The sequence below is a fragment of the Phyllopteryx taeniolatus genome, chromosome 5 (genome assembly GCF_024500385.1).
Source record: "Phyllopteryx taeniolatus isolate TA_2022b chromosome 5, UOR_Ptae_1.2, whole genome shotgun sequence".
Taxonomy (NCBI): Eukaryota; Metazoa; Chordata; class Actinopteri; order Syngnathiformes; family Syngnathidae; genus Phyllopteryx; species Phyllopteryx taeniolatus.
The window spans coordinates 30,229,758-30,244,575 of record NC_084506.1 but is presented as its reverse complement, the minus strand read 5'-3'; the positions used below and the strand labels follow the sequence as shown (position 1 = coordinate 30,244,575).

Genomic DNA, 14,818 nt, shown 5'->3' with positions numbered 1-14,818 from the left:
TGGTAGGAGGAGGGGAGCCCACTTCAGCTTGTGTTTATGAAAGATGGCAAAACTAATTCAATATGCTGTAGGTCAACACATGCGAAGCAGTCAAAAATATTTAAAAGGGGAAAAAAAGCTGCCTAAATCTTAAATTGATATTATCGGTGACAAAGCAAAAAGTTAGTAGTATTCGTGTGATGTACAGTGGGTACGGAAAGTATTCAGAGCACCTTAAATTTTTCACTCTGTCATATTGGGCGGTGGATGACTGGTTAGCATTCGCCTCACAGTTCTGAGGACCGGGGTTCAAATCTTTGAGGAGTTTGCATGTTCTACCAGTGCCTGTGTGGGTTTTCTCCGGGTACTCTGGCTTCCTTGCCCATCCCAAAAACATGCATGGTAGGTTGATTGAAGACTCTAAATTGCACTTAAGTGCGAATGGTTGTTTATTTATTTGTGCCCTGCGATTGGCTGGCAACCAGTTCAGGGTGCACCCCACCTCTCGCCCGAAGATAGCTGGGATAGGCGACAGCACACCCACGACCCTAGTGAGGAGAAGCGGTACAGAAAATGGATGGATGGATGGATATTATTTTGCAGCCATTTGCTAAAATAATTGAAGTTATTTTTTTCCCTCATTAATGTACACACAGCACCCCAGAGTGACAGAAAAAAAAAAAAGAATTGTTGAAATATTTGCAGATTTATTAAAAAAAAGAAAAACTGAAATCTCACACAGCCATAAGTATTCAGACTCTTTGCTGAATCCTTGAGATGGTTCTACAACTTCATTGGAGTCCAGCTGTGTTTGATTATACTGATTGGACTTGATTAGGAAAGCCACACACCTGTCTATATAAGACCTTATGACAGAGCAAATGAGAATCATGAGGTCAAAGGAACTGCCTGATGATCCCGGAGACAGAATTGTAGCAAGGCACAGATCTGGCCAAGGTTACTGAAAGATTTCTGCTGCATTTAAGGTTCCTAAGAGCACAGTGGCCTCCATAATCCTGAAAAGAACGGAGCAATCGGGGGTGAAGAGCCTTGGTGAGAGAGGGAAAGAAGAACCCAAAGATCACTGTGGCTGAGCTCCAGAGATGCAGTCGGGAAATGGGCGAAAGTTCTAGAAAGTCAACCATCACTGCAGCCCTCCACCAGTCGGGGCTTTATGGCAGAGTGGCCCGACGGAAGTCAGCATGGAGTTTGCTTAAAAAAAAAAAAAAAAAAAAAAAAAAAACCTGAAGGACTCCAAGATGGTGAGAAATAAGATTCTCTGGTCTGATGAGACCAAGATGGAACTTTTTGGCCTTAATTCTAACCAGGCACTGCTCATCACCTGTCCAATACAGTCCCAACAGTGAAGCATGGTGGTGGCAGCATCATGCTGTGGGGGTGTTTTTCAGCTGCAGGGACCGGACGACTGGTTGCAATCGAAGGAAAGATGAATGCAGCCAAGCACAGGGATAACCTGGAGGAAAACCTTCTCCAGAATGCTCAGGACCTCAGACTGGGCCGAAGGTTCACCTTCCAACAAAACAATGACCCTAAGCACACAGCTAAAATAACGAAGGAGTGGCTTCAGAACAACTCTGTGACTGTTCTTGAATGGCCCAGCCAAAGCCCCTGACTTAAACCCAATTGAGCATCTCTGGAGAGACCTGAAAATGGCTGCCCACCAATGTTCACCATCCAACCTGACAGAACTAAATAGCAAAATACCTAACCTTCCACACCCCTGACTAAATTGGTCCGAAAATTATTTATTAACCACTAGGAGTTGAACTCGAGTTGACAATTTGACTGTACTACTCTGTGACTAATTGGTAATTGGCATCTCATCTTCCAATTGGCTAATTTAAAGAGAGCTTAGGACTGGCCCGTCTGCTGTTGTCGCCGGACTCTAGATACCGTACCTCTGTGGAGCAGCGAAAAGTCCATGCGACACACTCTTCATAAGTTTGTGTGGCTACGAGAGTATGAAAATAAGCTAGTGGTGGATGAGAACAGCGGTTAGCCTCTGTTTGTAAAGAGTTCAAGTCTTACGTCAAGCCAAATAGAAACAATGAAACAGGGAAATACATTTTTTTTTTTAATCCAGCCAGACCAGCCGTCGCGTTGAAGGGGGGGAAAACATGCGCATGACTTCAACTAATTACAACAACTACATGCACATAATGGTGAGTTGCATGTTTATTCATTGGTTTTCATTTGTTTCTGTTCCGGGCCGTTGAAATGTGTCTTTAGGTGAAACTGGCCCTTGGCACAAAAGAACGGTTCGGGACTGCCTTTATGTGCTCAAGAAATATCAATGATATCATCGATTAAACAACTTCGACTGTACTTTCATCCCATTATAGCCGGCTACAAAAAGAAATCCTTCGTCGTTCAACCCCTATGTACGACGAATAATGTGTTTATCTATGTCAGGGGTGGCCAACCCGCGGCTCGCGAGCCTCATGCGGCTCTTTAACTAGTTTCATGCGGCTCTTCAGGAGCTGTAACATGACATGCGTCAAAAATTCTTGGCTGGCGCTGTCATTCACTCCCCTACAGCTAGATGGCACACTGACCATGTAAGCCTGTTTGAGTGACGTCAAACGAGCGACGAGAGAATCTTTGGTGTGACATCATTTGTGTTGTAAACAATTTCCGTCAAGTTACCTCTTGAAATGGCAGGGAAAAAAAGCACATCCAAACGAAAATATGAAGAAGAACACAGGACGTTTTTGCCAGAGTGGGAGAGTTTATATTTTTTTGTTAAACGTAATGGCAAGCCGATCTGCCTTATATGTCACGCAGCATTAGCGCATTTCAAAGCTTCAAATCTTCAGCTCACTCCACCCTAACATCGAACAGGAATTTCCAAAAGGGACTGAACTTCGCAAGAACAAGTTGGTCGCTTTGAAAAGCAGGTGCAGTTTTTCAAAAAAATTACAAAACACTCAGAGACCGTAACGCTCGCATCATATCAGCTGGCTTGGAAGCCAGACTGTTTGAAAGCCCCGCTCGTCACAGATGAGGCTGCGGCTGAGTTGGAGATGATCGACCTTTGTGAGGAGGATCAACTGAAAACTGTTTTAAGGGAAGGGACCGTTGAGTTCTGGAAAAGTGTGCCAATTGAAAAATACCCCAACATCAAACGAGCTGCGCTTAAGATACTGTCCATGTTTGGGTCAACGTACGTCTGCGAGTCTGTGTTTTCTACCCTGAAACATGTGAAATCAAAGCATCGATCTCTTCTGACTGACACTCATTTGAAAGAATTGCTTAGAGTGGCAACAACAGAATACAAGCCAGATTTGAAGAGGATTGTTCAAGATAAGGAATGCCAGAAGTCTCACTAAGCAGCATAGTAAGAGAAAGATGTTATTGAAAATTATTCTTTTGTTTGTGGACTTGCTTGAACTGAGAGTTTGTGTGTGTGAGACACAATGTTAACTGTTGAAAATTACTGATATTATCATGTTGGTGTGGTTATTTTCATTAGATCTGGCTGAGCAGAGGTCTGTGTATGCGTGCATACATGATTAAAAGATGATGTTCATGTGTACCAGTGTATGTGGCTCTTTGCAGTAACACAGGAAAAAAAGTGGCTCTTAGTCTCTGACTAGTTGGCCACCCCTGATCTATGTCAACGACATATAGTGACAAGCAGAACAATGAAATGTTTTGTTTTTATTTTTTTTCAACTAGATGGCAGAAGGTACATCATTAACCTGCATATCCACTTTTTGGGGACATTTTTGTTTGGTGGTACGCCCCCCCCCCATTCCCAATGTAAAATATGTGCTTTGGCTCAAAGGTGGAGAAACACTGCCCTTGCCATTCAACTTTAGGAGGGAGCACACACACACAAACTCCCAGCATGCCTTGTAGTGAGATGGTTACAGATTGGCTGCAGTGAGGGGAAAAAAAAAGGAGTATTGTGTCATTTAGGACACCTTTTTTTTTTTTAAATACAGCTTTGATGTGTGTGTCCCCCCCCCCCACCAAAGCTTCCTCCTCATCCTACTCACCACATTCGCTTCCTGGGTGGAAGACAATGTTCTTTGTTGGAGGCGGTCACCCCCAGAGCCAGCTGCATCACAGTAATGTATTTCTGGTAATTCACCATGGTACCGTCCACCGTTACGGAAAATCCCAGGCAAAGAAAAGCGCAGGTGATCATATATGTGTCTTATTATTCCCTGGCATCCGCCGCCTCGGCTGCGTCTCCCGGGCTCGGCAGCGGTAGCATCAGCAGCAGCACATCGCCATTTGCAGAGCCGAAGGACTGAAAGCGGAAACACCCCCCAAGGAGCTCGAGGCGAGGTGTCGTGCCGCGGCGACCCATGTCTGCAGTGACACTCGCACCGAAGCGCACCGCCCTGCCATCCTATCGCTAGCGTCTTTCCGGTTTGCAAGTGCCGTGTGAGTGTTTTCTCTCTCTCCACCTAACGCGCTCCGGACATGAGCGGCTCCCTCCTGCCCCCTCCCTCTCCTCTCCTGGCTCGCCAACACTCTTAAAAAAAAAAAAAAAAAAAAAAAAAAAAAAAGAAAATTCGCTGCAGCGTCCAAGCGTCCTTATACATGCGTGCGTGCGCGTGTGTGCGCGCGAGTGCGTGTGTGTGTGTCTGTGTTGGGGCGGGGGGGGGGGGGAGGGGGGAGATTCATTCTGGAGATGCTCAGTAGTAGTAGTAGTCAGGGGCGTAGCCATCATTCCAGGAGTGGGGAGGAGGGGGTGGGGGGTAAGTAAGTAAACCAACTTTTATTAGCAAATGATCATCATCGTCTCACATCCAACTTCTCCAAACTCTGCTTGAGGTAAAACACCACGGCAGTAAAGATTATGTAGCCAAATAATTCAATGTCCAAGGGCAAAAGTCCAAAACTTTTTTTTTTTTTTTTTTGCCAGCAAGGTTATGTATTGCAAACACAATAAAAAAGGAAGTTAACGGTGAACTTTTTTTTTTTTTTAATTTTGCAGTACATACACCCGCGCACCCCCCCCCCCAAAACCAAATAGAAAATGTAATGTTTTTTATTATTATTATTATTATTTTTTTTTAATTAAGAAAAATAGCACTCCATTGATTTTCTTCTGCTGAAGCCCAAACTTCCCTCTCCCCAGCCACTTCTTTCAGCTCTTCCGGGTCTTCCGGATCTCGAGGCGTTCCCAGGCCAGCCAGGAGACAAATGCTCCTTTTCAATTGTACCAGTTCTACTCCCAAGCAGCCTCGCTCCGCCCTGTGCGCTCGCTTCTCCATGACACATTTTCGAGGGCGAGTGGTGAAAACGGCGCAACCTTTCCAAATCTACTGCGACCTGGTTCTAAAACACAGGCCAAGGAGGGCCGTGATGTAACTGTCATCTGATTGGCCGACACATGTCGGCGTTTCTTTAAGCGTGGTGACTCGTAACTTTCACAATCATGCCGTCTAAAGGCTACCGCACACTGAGCGACAATATATTCAAATCAATAGCGTGACGCGCTGGTGCTGTTCTAGACATGAAAGTAAGTCGATCAGGTCCAGACTTTGTTATTGTGGAGGAGCGAGCCGCCCCCTTACCTGGGCACAGGTACCTGGGCACAGGTTTACAATTAGTAAACATCAGGTCAGTTTGATCGAAGATATCTATGCTACTCACTGCCCTTAAGTGTCATTTTAGCGCAGTATCTGATACTGTATTTGTAATTAAGAAATCAGTTGATTTCTCAAAATTCACATGCAATTCGCATGGTCTGCTTGAATGAATCATTTACAAATTTATAGTGACTATTGTGCCTGTCGAAATTCTAAAATAAGGCAGCTGTCACACGATCTACCATTAATGGACCGTAAATGATGCTCACTGTAAAATCATTATCAACAAGCAAATATCAATGATCTGCGATTGGCTGGCGACCAGTTCAGGGTGTACCCCGCCTCTCGCCCGACGATAGCTGGGATAGGCTCCGGCACGCCCGCGACCCTAGTGAGGAGAAGCGGTACAGAAAATGGATGGAAATATCAATGATTAGGAAAATATTCACTCACTCATGGTTGGACACTGTTAGCTAGATCTGCACAATCCATTGTGAGTCAATAAAATGGATATATTTGCGCAGCTCAAACATGTTGGCGTAACAAAGATGCTATATCAAGTAGCAGTTTTCAGTTCATAGAAGTGATATTTGATTGACAGGTGGCAGTTAAGCGCAGCGAAGATTTAACGGATGCAGCGGACACGCCCACAGCGTCTGAGGGCAGAAAGAATTGATTTTTCATGATTTTGACGCCTCGCTTTATATACTTGATTTTTTTTTTTTTTTTCTCAATCATTCAAATTTGGCACGGTTGTTAACAACACTTCTCTCTGTGCTGTGTCAAATTTAGAAGACATTTATTTTCACTTTACAAGGATTTCTAATACAACCCTCCCTCAAATAAAGATCAGATATTGTCTGTGGTTGTGTCAAATAAATGCCCCCTGCCCACTATATGTGGAAATACGGTATGTTCCTCTCAGTATGATGCAGTGAGCACACTTCATAGTGTGTGTGAGTGTGTGTGAGTCAATCACTCGTGTGTCACCGTATAGGTACCCCGGGTCAGCAGTTGTGCTGCAGTCTGAAGTTCAGTGCAAAGCACTGCAGCAGCGGATTTCACACTGGCATCCCCCTCTCTCTGCATCCATACAGTAATGACTCGGCCTGGCCAATCGTTACCTCTCTCTTATGTGAAACCGCTACAGACATTTTTACGCTGTACGCCACAGGCTAGTGCTGGCACTCATAACACATTAAAGTGCTCTTTTTACTCGGCCAGTAAATAGGCCAGCCGGGGCTGCCCTTCTTTTTTCGTGCCCTTCCGCTGGCTTGCCCACTTTAATGCGTGCATCGACATCCAACGCTGGTTTGTAGGACTTGCCGGCGGTTCCCAGAGGATGCAAACCTGGCCCGGAGCCCTGAGAACCTCCACTGCTGTAACCCTGTGATTTCTTAGTTTTGCACCAAGCAAAAGAGGAAGTTCGCAGAGAAAGCCCTCTTCACATTAAAAGCACTGCACCGAGTGGGATGAAATATACACACGTGTACACGCAGTCACACTTCGGTGCTGTCGCAGTGCTTTCACTCTGTGCTGTGTGTGCTGTGGGGTGAGTCATCAGCACAGAGACGCACAACCTCACAGCTTCAGTTCATCACTCCTGGGCTCCGCCTCCCCAACCTGCCAGAGGCTCATTTTGTCCACACACACTGCTTGAAGAAGTGACATCATCACCTCCGCCTCGCATATACATATCAGGCCTCCGGTCTGAACACGCGCACGCGCCCACGCACACACATACACCGATATCCTTCCGGAGGAGAAAGTGCTTCAATCCTGTGGTCACTGGAGACTCTGCATGAGGGGCAGGGAAAGGGCACTCCCCCACCAGATGGCGCTGTTTTTCTTTATTACTAATAGAGTTTAATAGTATAGTTTAATACATACATTCAATTGGAAAATAAATGTAAAAAGGGTCCAAGACTTAAGGCAGACCTGACATTGGACATTCCGAGGTCATGAACGGGGTGCGGAGTATGCGGTCATGCGGCACAAGAAGACACGCTCAGTTACCGCCGTATGTACTGGTTTTCAGTATGTACTGGTTTTCACGTAAGGTGTGTGTGTGTGTGTATATATATCCACTTTTCAAAACCATCAATACCATACAAAAACAAAAACAGCACGCAACTGTGCCACACAAATCAGTGCAGAACCGATATTTATCTAATAACGTGACCAAAAAACAACAACATTTCAATAAGATACAGCAAATTCACAAGAGATGCTTATTATTAAGTATGTTAATAGGTGCAGATCACATTTTTTTTCAAAACCTTTTTGTCCACCATAATTGTAGCTCATGTTCGACAATGCAAAGGAAGTGAGTCCGAAGAATGTATATTAGGCAGCACATCGATGTTAAGTTTGGCACGTCAACAAACAAGCCTGTCAATAAATACTCGAACTTGTCCATATGTGTCCTGAAATTGACTGGCAACCAGTCCAGGGTGTACCGTACCTTTCACATTTGCAAAAAAAAAAAAAGATCTTTCTATATGAACAAAACAAAATAACAAAATTCAGCTATGTAAACCAAAACAAATAGCTGTATTTACATACATACATAATGCACATCAGCCAGTCAAAAGGAATAACATGACGTCATAGCTGGTGGCGGGGTTGATGACCAACATGGACGCTCTAACGGGTAGGGAAGGTGACACGATCAAGGTGCCCGTTGCAACTCGGAAATTAGGATCCGGAAAATCAATCAATCCAAGCAATTCTGTTGATCTACTTTGGATAATAAGTAGGTCCGAGATCATTTACAATTGTTTTTGCAACATGTCTGCGCAGTTTATAGAAATTCAAATTAAAAAGTAAATTCGGACTGTTATTGTTCTTTTCATATAAAATCACGACTGTCTGCGGTTTTAAAAAAGCCTTTCATCCCATATATTCTATTGTGTTTAATCATTCGTTTGAAGTGCACTTAAATCAGCAGATTCATTTGTGCTCAAATGAGATGACTATTCTCTGCACCTCAGTGAATTAAAAAAAAAATAAAAATAAAAAAATGTAGTGAAGCAATATTTCAGCTGACGGCACTTAAACTGGATTCAGACAATTTCCCATCTGTTCCTGCGGTGTTCTTTTAAAGGGGAGGTAACTACTATCCAGGCGCCTTTTGCGCACTTTCAGCCCACCGATGTCAGGCTGCTCGCGCGCTCACTCCGATTCAGCACCACTCTCACCAGAAACAAAAACCAGCTAACACCAACAGCTGACAATCTTCTCCTTCGTGTGTGTTGTGCAGAGTGAGGTCACTGACCAAACACACGACTCCGTGAACAGGTACAGCACACCGCGAGGAAGACATTGTTTCTTAACAAGCATGGCCGCCGACGCGCCTCACTCTGCCACAGAGGGACACACACTGGCACCAAACCACCAAGCCTTGAGGCGCTTTGTGCCCTACTTCCACTTAGAGTGAATAAACAAACGATTATGCCATTTTTCAGCCTCAATATACGCGGACTCGACCTTGACTGACTGCTGACTCTCTCGCACTGACTCCGACACGTGTTATCAGCTGCTGCAAAACAAAATAAGGTCAAAAAGACATCACATACAACCTTTTGAGGCGCTAACTCCGGCAGTTGGAACGTGTTCAAAGAAAAGCATCACATATGCTCAAAATAATTTCAGGAGGACTTACATCGCCTTGCAAGTGGTCTGCGTGTTGTTTGGCGGCTCTGTGACCATTCTACGCTGTGTGTGCTGCTTTGGTGCTGTAATGTGTGTTGCTGTCATCGTGTTGTGTGTGTGTGCGTGTGTGTGTGTGTCAGTGCCCAGAGCCACACCACTGGGCTTGCGGTCTCAACGCTGACTTAGCTGTCACACATTAAAGAGGCCTCCTTAACGGTCTAGAGAGCATATTAGCTCGTCTGTCCCGTCACTTTAAGCTCACCGCTGCCCACCCACCTCACGCACGCATACACACGCAGTATCCACGCAGCCTCACCCCTCCCCCTGCTGTGGCAGCTGGGCCAAGGGTACTCTCCGGGGGTCCGCGCTCACACAGAACTACGCCATCACTCACTCCCGAGGCTTCAGTGTAGACGCGCTGGCTTCCATCTTGTACCGCAAAATAACCCCAAAAGAGCATTTGTTTCATTGTCAATCAAGAGGTTTTTCACATTCGTACATCAAGTTAAGGAGCTGAGATACACATTCCCTCTTGGTTACTTAAGGGTGGCGCAGTTGTCTAGGCATACCTACATACGGGGACCAACGCACCAATCAAACGAACATACGAAACCAATTGCTCCTCCCTTTTCTTTTCTCATGTGGACTTGCACAGGTGAGGATCTCGGCAAATTATTTATGGCTTGGAAGCAGATACATCGGGTCAAAGGTTTACAACATGTGGTTAAATTCACAATGTAATTCCAAATGGGCACCGTGTCTGACAATGTCCAGCGCAATTGACACTGTGATTGCCTTCCATCGGTCTTCTTTTATTTGAAATGGGAAACAATGTGAAAATGATTCCGCTCATGTCTGTTCTTAAACTCACGAGCCGCATTCTTGAAAAATAGCCACGAAAGCAGTCGGAATAATTGCTAAATATAGTGGCCAAATTACTAAATGGGCAACACTGACTCCACTTTTGTAAATTCACATCTCTCTGTTCGCAGCCATGTTGTTAGTGGAAGCAGTGCACGTCAGCTTGCGATAATGGTTAAGTTTTTATCCATTCATTCATTTTCTGTACCCATTTTCCACCCTTCTCCAATATTACTGGCTGCAGGACACACGCCGCTGCACTATGATTGGCTGTTGTATCCCTGTAGAACACGCCCTACTGCTTCCAGACAGGAAAAGATGTGACCCTAAGTGCGGCGGCATTATGTTTCCCATTAACCCTAACCCACCCTAATCCTAACCTTAATTAGCCCTAACCCTAACCAACACAAACTTCTAAGTCTTTATTTCGTACAAATGTGATACATGTTTGTGATGCTCATCTCGCTACATCTGCGTAGCGTGCCCATCCCGCGACGCAGGAGCCAATCACGTTCCCGTGGGGCGTGTCCTGCCTAGAAACTATGTGGGCATCCTAACAACCGCATCATGCACACATAAAACAATAGCAAAATAAAAATCTGCTCAATTAAAGTGATAAAGGAAAGTGCACAACGGAGAGAATGATAGATGTGCAATCTTACCTAGAGTCAAACACTGGGTCAGTGTACATGGGAGGCGGGCACAGAGGTTCCTCTCCAGAACTGTTTGGGGGCACGGGGAGCGCCCCTTTCTTTCTCCCTCCTGGCGCGCCATCTTTTAGAGCAGATTGATCCATCAACCAAGTTGTCTGAATTTGCATTACTTTAGTGCATTCATGCTAGTTAATTCAAATCAAGTCAATTTCATTGATATGGCACCAATTCACTCATATGTACGGAAGCGTATTGCATTCACTTGGATTCCAAAAAAACAAAAAAAACTCCTGTTTTTCTGAGTAATATTTTTGAGGGCTTAAGTGAGGGAGATAGGTGATGTCTGGACCCCTTGCTCTGTTTAGAGCTTGTTTCACCCTTGCTCCTCTTTCAACCATCTGCCTTATCTCTCCAGAAGATGTACATTTTTGCCCACAAAAGAGTGCTGTTTCTCTTTCAGATCCAGGTAGACAGCTGACTCTTGACCCAAAGAGTTAGCCCGTTTGTGCTGTGACATGCGCCCGCTCGGTGGCTGCTTGGTTTCCCCAATTATTTTTACAGTATACTGTACTATATACATCACTGCCTTCCTCACTGGATAGAATACACCAGGTTGTTTTTCTGGGTATCCGGTCATTGGAGGGTTCCAGCCTTTGGCGGGTTTGAAGCGCCCCAGAATGTTGCGTTGGTTCCATATCCTTCTGAATATTTCTGATAGTTTCTCAAGTAGTTTCTCTGATAGACCTGATACATACGGCATGACGATGTTGTTGCGTCTGTCACTCTTTCCACAACATTATGTTTACTCTCGTGACGCAAGGCGGAGTTCCAGCATCACTGCCACAGGTAGCACCGTAGTCTAGTGGTTAGTACGTCTGCAGAATTACTGTAAATTTGATATATTAATCGGGGGTCTTGCATCCTGGTGGCCAGGAGTATCATATTGATTATGACGTTTGTGTGCCACGGACAGAGCGATCAGGGCTGCAGACTGCAGACACGTCGGCCATATGCTGTCTGTGGCTAGTTACAAAGGCTGCCGGCTCAGTAATCCCCTCAGCCGCCCCCGGTTTAAGAGGCTATTTTTTGCTGGCTCTTCGTCCGCACTGCGGTCTTAACACAAATTAATTTCCAGCTGTAGATAATTATTTTTCATTGCTATTATTCTTAGATTATATTGCTTTTGGTTTTTGTATGACTGTAAATGCAAGGGAAAGAAAGGCGCCGATTTGTTGAAATGACAATACATACAGTCTTTGTGTGTGTGATGTCATGAACATACCTTCTCCATCCAACAGAAAGTAGGTAAGCAAGTGCGGGCACACCTCCTCTAAGACCGAGCAGAAGGAGCAGAACGCAGCAGGTCCTTTGGACGACAGACGGTCCAGGAAGATCTCAGTGCGCCTCTTGTTGGACTCTTGTCCCAGGATTTCCTTGTATTCCCCAAGCGAAAAGACCTTATCGTAGACCAAGTAGGGTAGCACGGCGGTGACGTCTAGCTCGCTCAGGAGTTTCTGCCTGTGCTGCTTGAGGATCTTACCGGCCCACCGCTTGTTCTGCTTGGTGCACGGCCTCCTGGCAGACCTCTGCTGCTGCTGATACTGCCTCTTGTGCTTCCTCACAAACCACTTCCTTTTCCCACTGCCAAACATCTTCAAGTTAAGCAGGCCCTCCAACACTTCTTCCACAGCTCTGTCAGCACACTTCCCGAAGGAAAGGAGGTGCATATTTCATGCCGGAGAAGCCACCATGCCACCTAGACTGCAGAAGCACACTTTGTTATTGTTGTTGTCCAAGCGAGGATGAGACAATCTGGACTGTAGCTGATTTCTAGCTGGGTACTTACCCAGACTAAGAAGATTATCCGACTCTTAAACACACCAATACAAACAGCTAACGCACTGGGCAGAAATATATAACATAATTCGCCATCTCCAAACCCATCTTTGTTATTGATGATAATTTAACTAAACAGATTATCTTCTTTTTAACTGACAGGAGCCCTTAACCCTTGTTCAATTTTCATATCCTTTCAAGCAGAAAGGACAACTTTTTTGGGTGGGTGGGGTAGTGACATAAAACTAAAAAATGCATTCTGATAAATTCATAAAATAATAAATTTGCACATTAACATATTTTTCCACTTTCACAAAAAAAAAAAAAAAAAATCACAATTCCATTCAAATTCAGAATTATAACCCTTTAGATGCCCGTTAGATCACATAAGGTTAATGTTTTACAAAGGGAGAAAAACATTACAACACTTAATGTTTTGAATCCTTCTCCAATTTACCGGATTCTTTTTTTTTTTTAACAAGCATTGCAGCTAAATGTCATTAATCAGCAAGTGTCAATGATTATAATACTTCACTATTTCTTGTGCAGTGTCATAAAAACTGAAAAAACTCCCTCTCAGTTTGTTCATGGCCAAAAAGAGCCGCTGGTAACATATGCAAAAATCTTATGTTATATTATTTATATAAACGTATAGGTTTCACACAATTCAACGCCAACATTTGATACTTTAGAGAGGTACAGATATTTTATTCGTCCACTTGAGGTAATCATTCACACACGCTACACAAGCACATGCCTGTTAAAGGCAGGTGCGCTCTGCTTGCATGGTGCGAATAGTGCCGCTCCTAACAAAAGAAACATTGATATGCACCCTTGCCTCTGCCTCCAAATTATTGGTGTGAATGTGACCCCCCCCAGTTAGGATGTGATTACAATGTTTTCTGTTACAATGACGCATCAAGCCTGAGTCAGGAGAAAATTAGCAGCCTGGAAGAAGGACACTTAAAGGGCAGCTTCATGTGTTGTATTGAAAATCTATAGAAAAAGGGAATGCAGAATAAAGCAGGATGTCCTTGTGGGGTACATTAGATGAAGACAGCTCACTCTTTACCAGGAGAGGGTGCCATTTGATCACTGAGAATCAATACTGTGGCCCTTCAAATTTCTGAGACAATCGTCAAACGCCATTGTTTTTTGTTTTTTTTCCCAAAAAGGAAATAATGGAAATTGAATTCATCATTTTCAGAGTCAAACCAGGCCATGTTTTTAGTAACATTCTTACATTCCTAATTGTAATTCAAGCGTGAATTGGACCGCTGCACTATATAGTGAAAAGCACACAACACGAATGATGTACTCGTCGTCAACTTTGATGACGTAGATAACTGCGGGTGCCTGGGAAGCGGGCCTCTTCACATGAACGACCAGAATTGACTTTCCAGTATACTTTCGGTACCTTGTACATCGGTGCCTTGAGATACGGGTTTTATTCCGTGACCAAGCTTGTAACTCAAAAACACTGTTATTCCTGATACCCCCCACATTCACAATTACAACGGTTTAAAAAACTGGTTGAAAGTCCAGAATTGTGCATCAAGCGTCCACTACAAAACAAGTGGGCGCTCTGTTCTTTCAAGAATGACAATGTACTGTACATTTATTTCTAATCATATTTATGTATGGCAACAAGTTGAATTTGTGGTTAGCACATCTGCTGTACAGTTCTGAGATTGTTTGAATCTCAGCTCTGTCCTCGCTGTGCTTGTTTCTGATGATTTCTCTAGGTTCTCTGGTTTCCTCACACAGTCCCAAAACATGAATGTTAGGTTCACTTAAGACTCCGGAAGTGTGATTATTTTATACTTGTGGTAGTAGGATTAGAACTCGAAGGGGCAGTTTAGTATGTTTAGATGTGCAACTATTGTTGATAATATGGAGCAAATGTCTGCAGATGTACAGTATACGTCATAGTTTCAGTATTGATGTCTGTCCTTGAAGGAAATGTGTAAACCGATGGTGCAAGAAAGAAAAACATTTATTGTGCAAGTCTTTTCCCCTAAAAGGGTTTGGTCTCATGAGATTGATGTTAGTCAATATTTAATATGGTTGACAGTTAATAAGGCTCCTTCCCAGAGAAAATGGTCGTATGATTACAGTGCTTCCTTGTAGAACTTACACAGTAAATGTGTCATGACCCCATAATAAAACACAAGTTATACACCAGGATAATAATTACCAATGTACAAGACATGACCACATTGTAGATAAAGTGCTCTGTTTTTTGTTTGTTCCCATTGTCATTAT

At 44.1% G+C, this 14,818-nt stretch overlaps 1 protein-coding gene across 12 annotated transcripts in view; it reads right to left on the bottom strand.

The window, feature by feature from the left end:
• The window catches only part of tjp1b (tight junction protein 1b), a 79,911-nt gene extending 67,369 nt beyond the window's left edge, over positions 1-12,542 (bottom strand). For 7 of the 12 annotated variants that reach the window (XM_061774747.1, XM_061774749.1, XM_061774750.1 and 4 more), the window contains exons 1-2: positions 12,000-12,542; positions 10,727-10,838 (exon numbers count right to left, since the gene is read on the bottom strand). In XM_061774747.1, coding sequence (XP_061630731.1) covers positions 10,727-10,838; positions 12,000-12,444 — 557 coding nt within the window. In that variant the 5' untranslated portion in view covers positions 12,445-12,542. Of the gene's footprint in view, positions 1-4,001; positions 4,348-9,213; positions 9,316-10,726; positions 10,839-11,999 lie in introns of those variants that run through there. The other 5 variants (XM_061774753.1, XM_061774754.1, XM_061774761.1 and 2 more) reach the window with 3 other exon arrangements.
• Between the last annotated feature and the right edge of the window lie 2,276 nt (positions 12,543-14,818).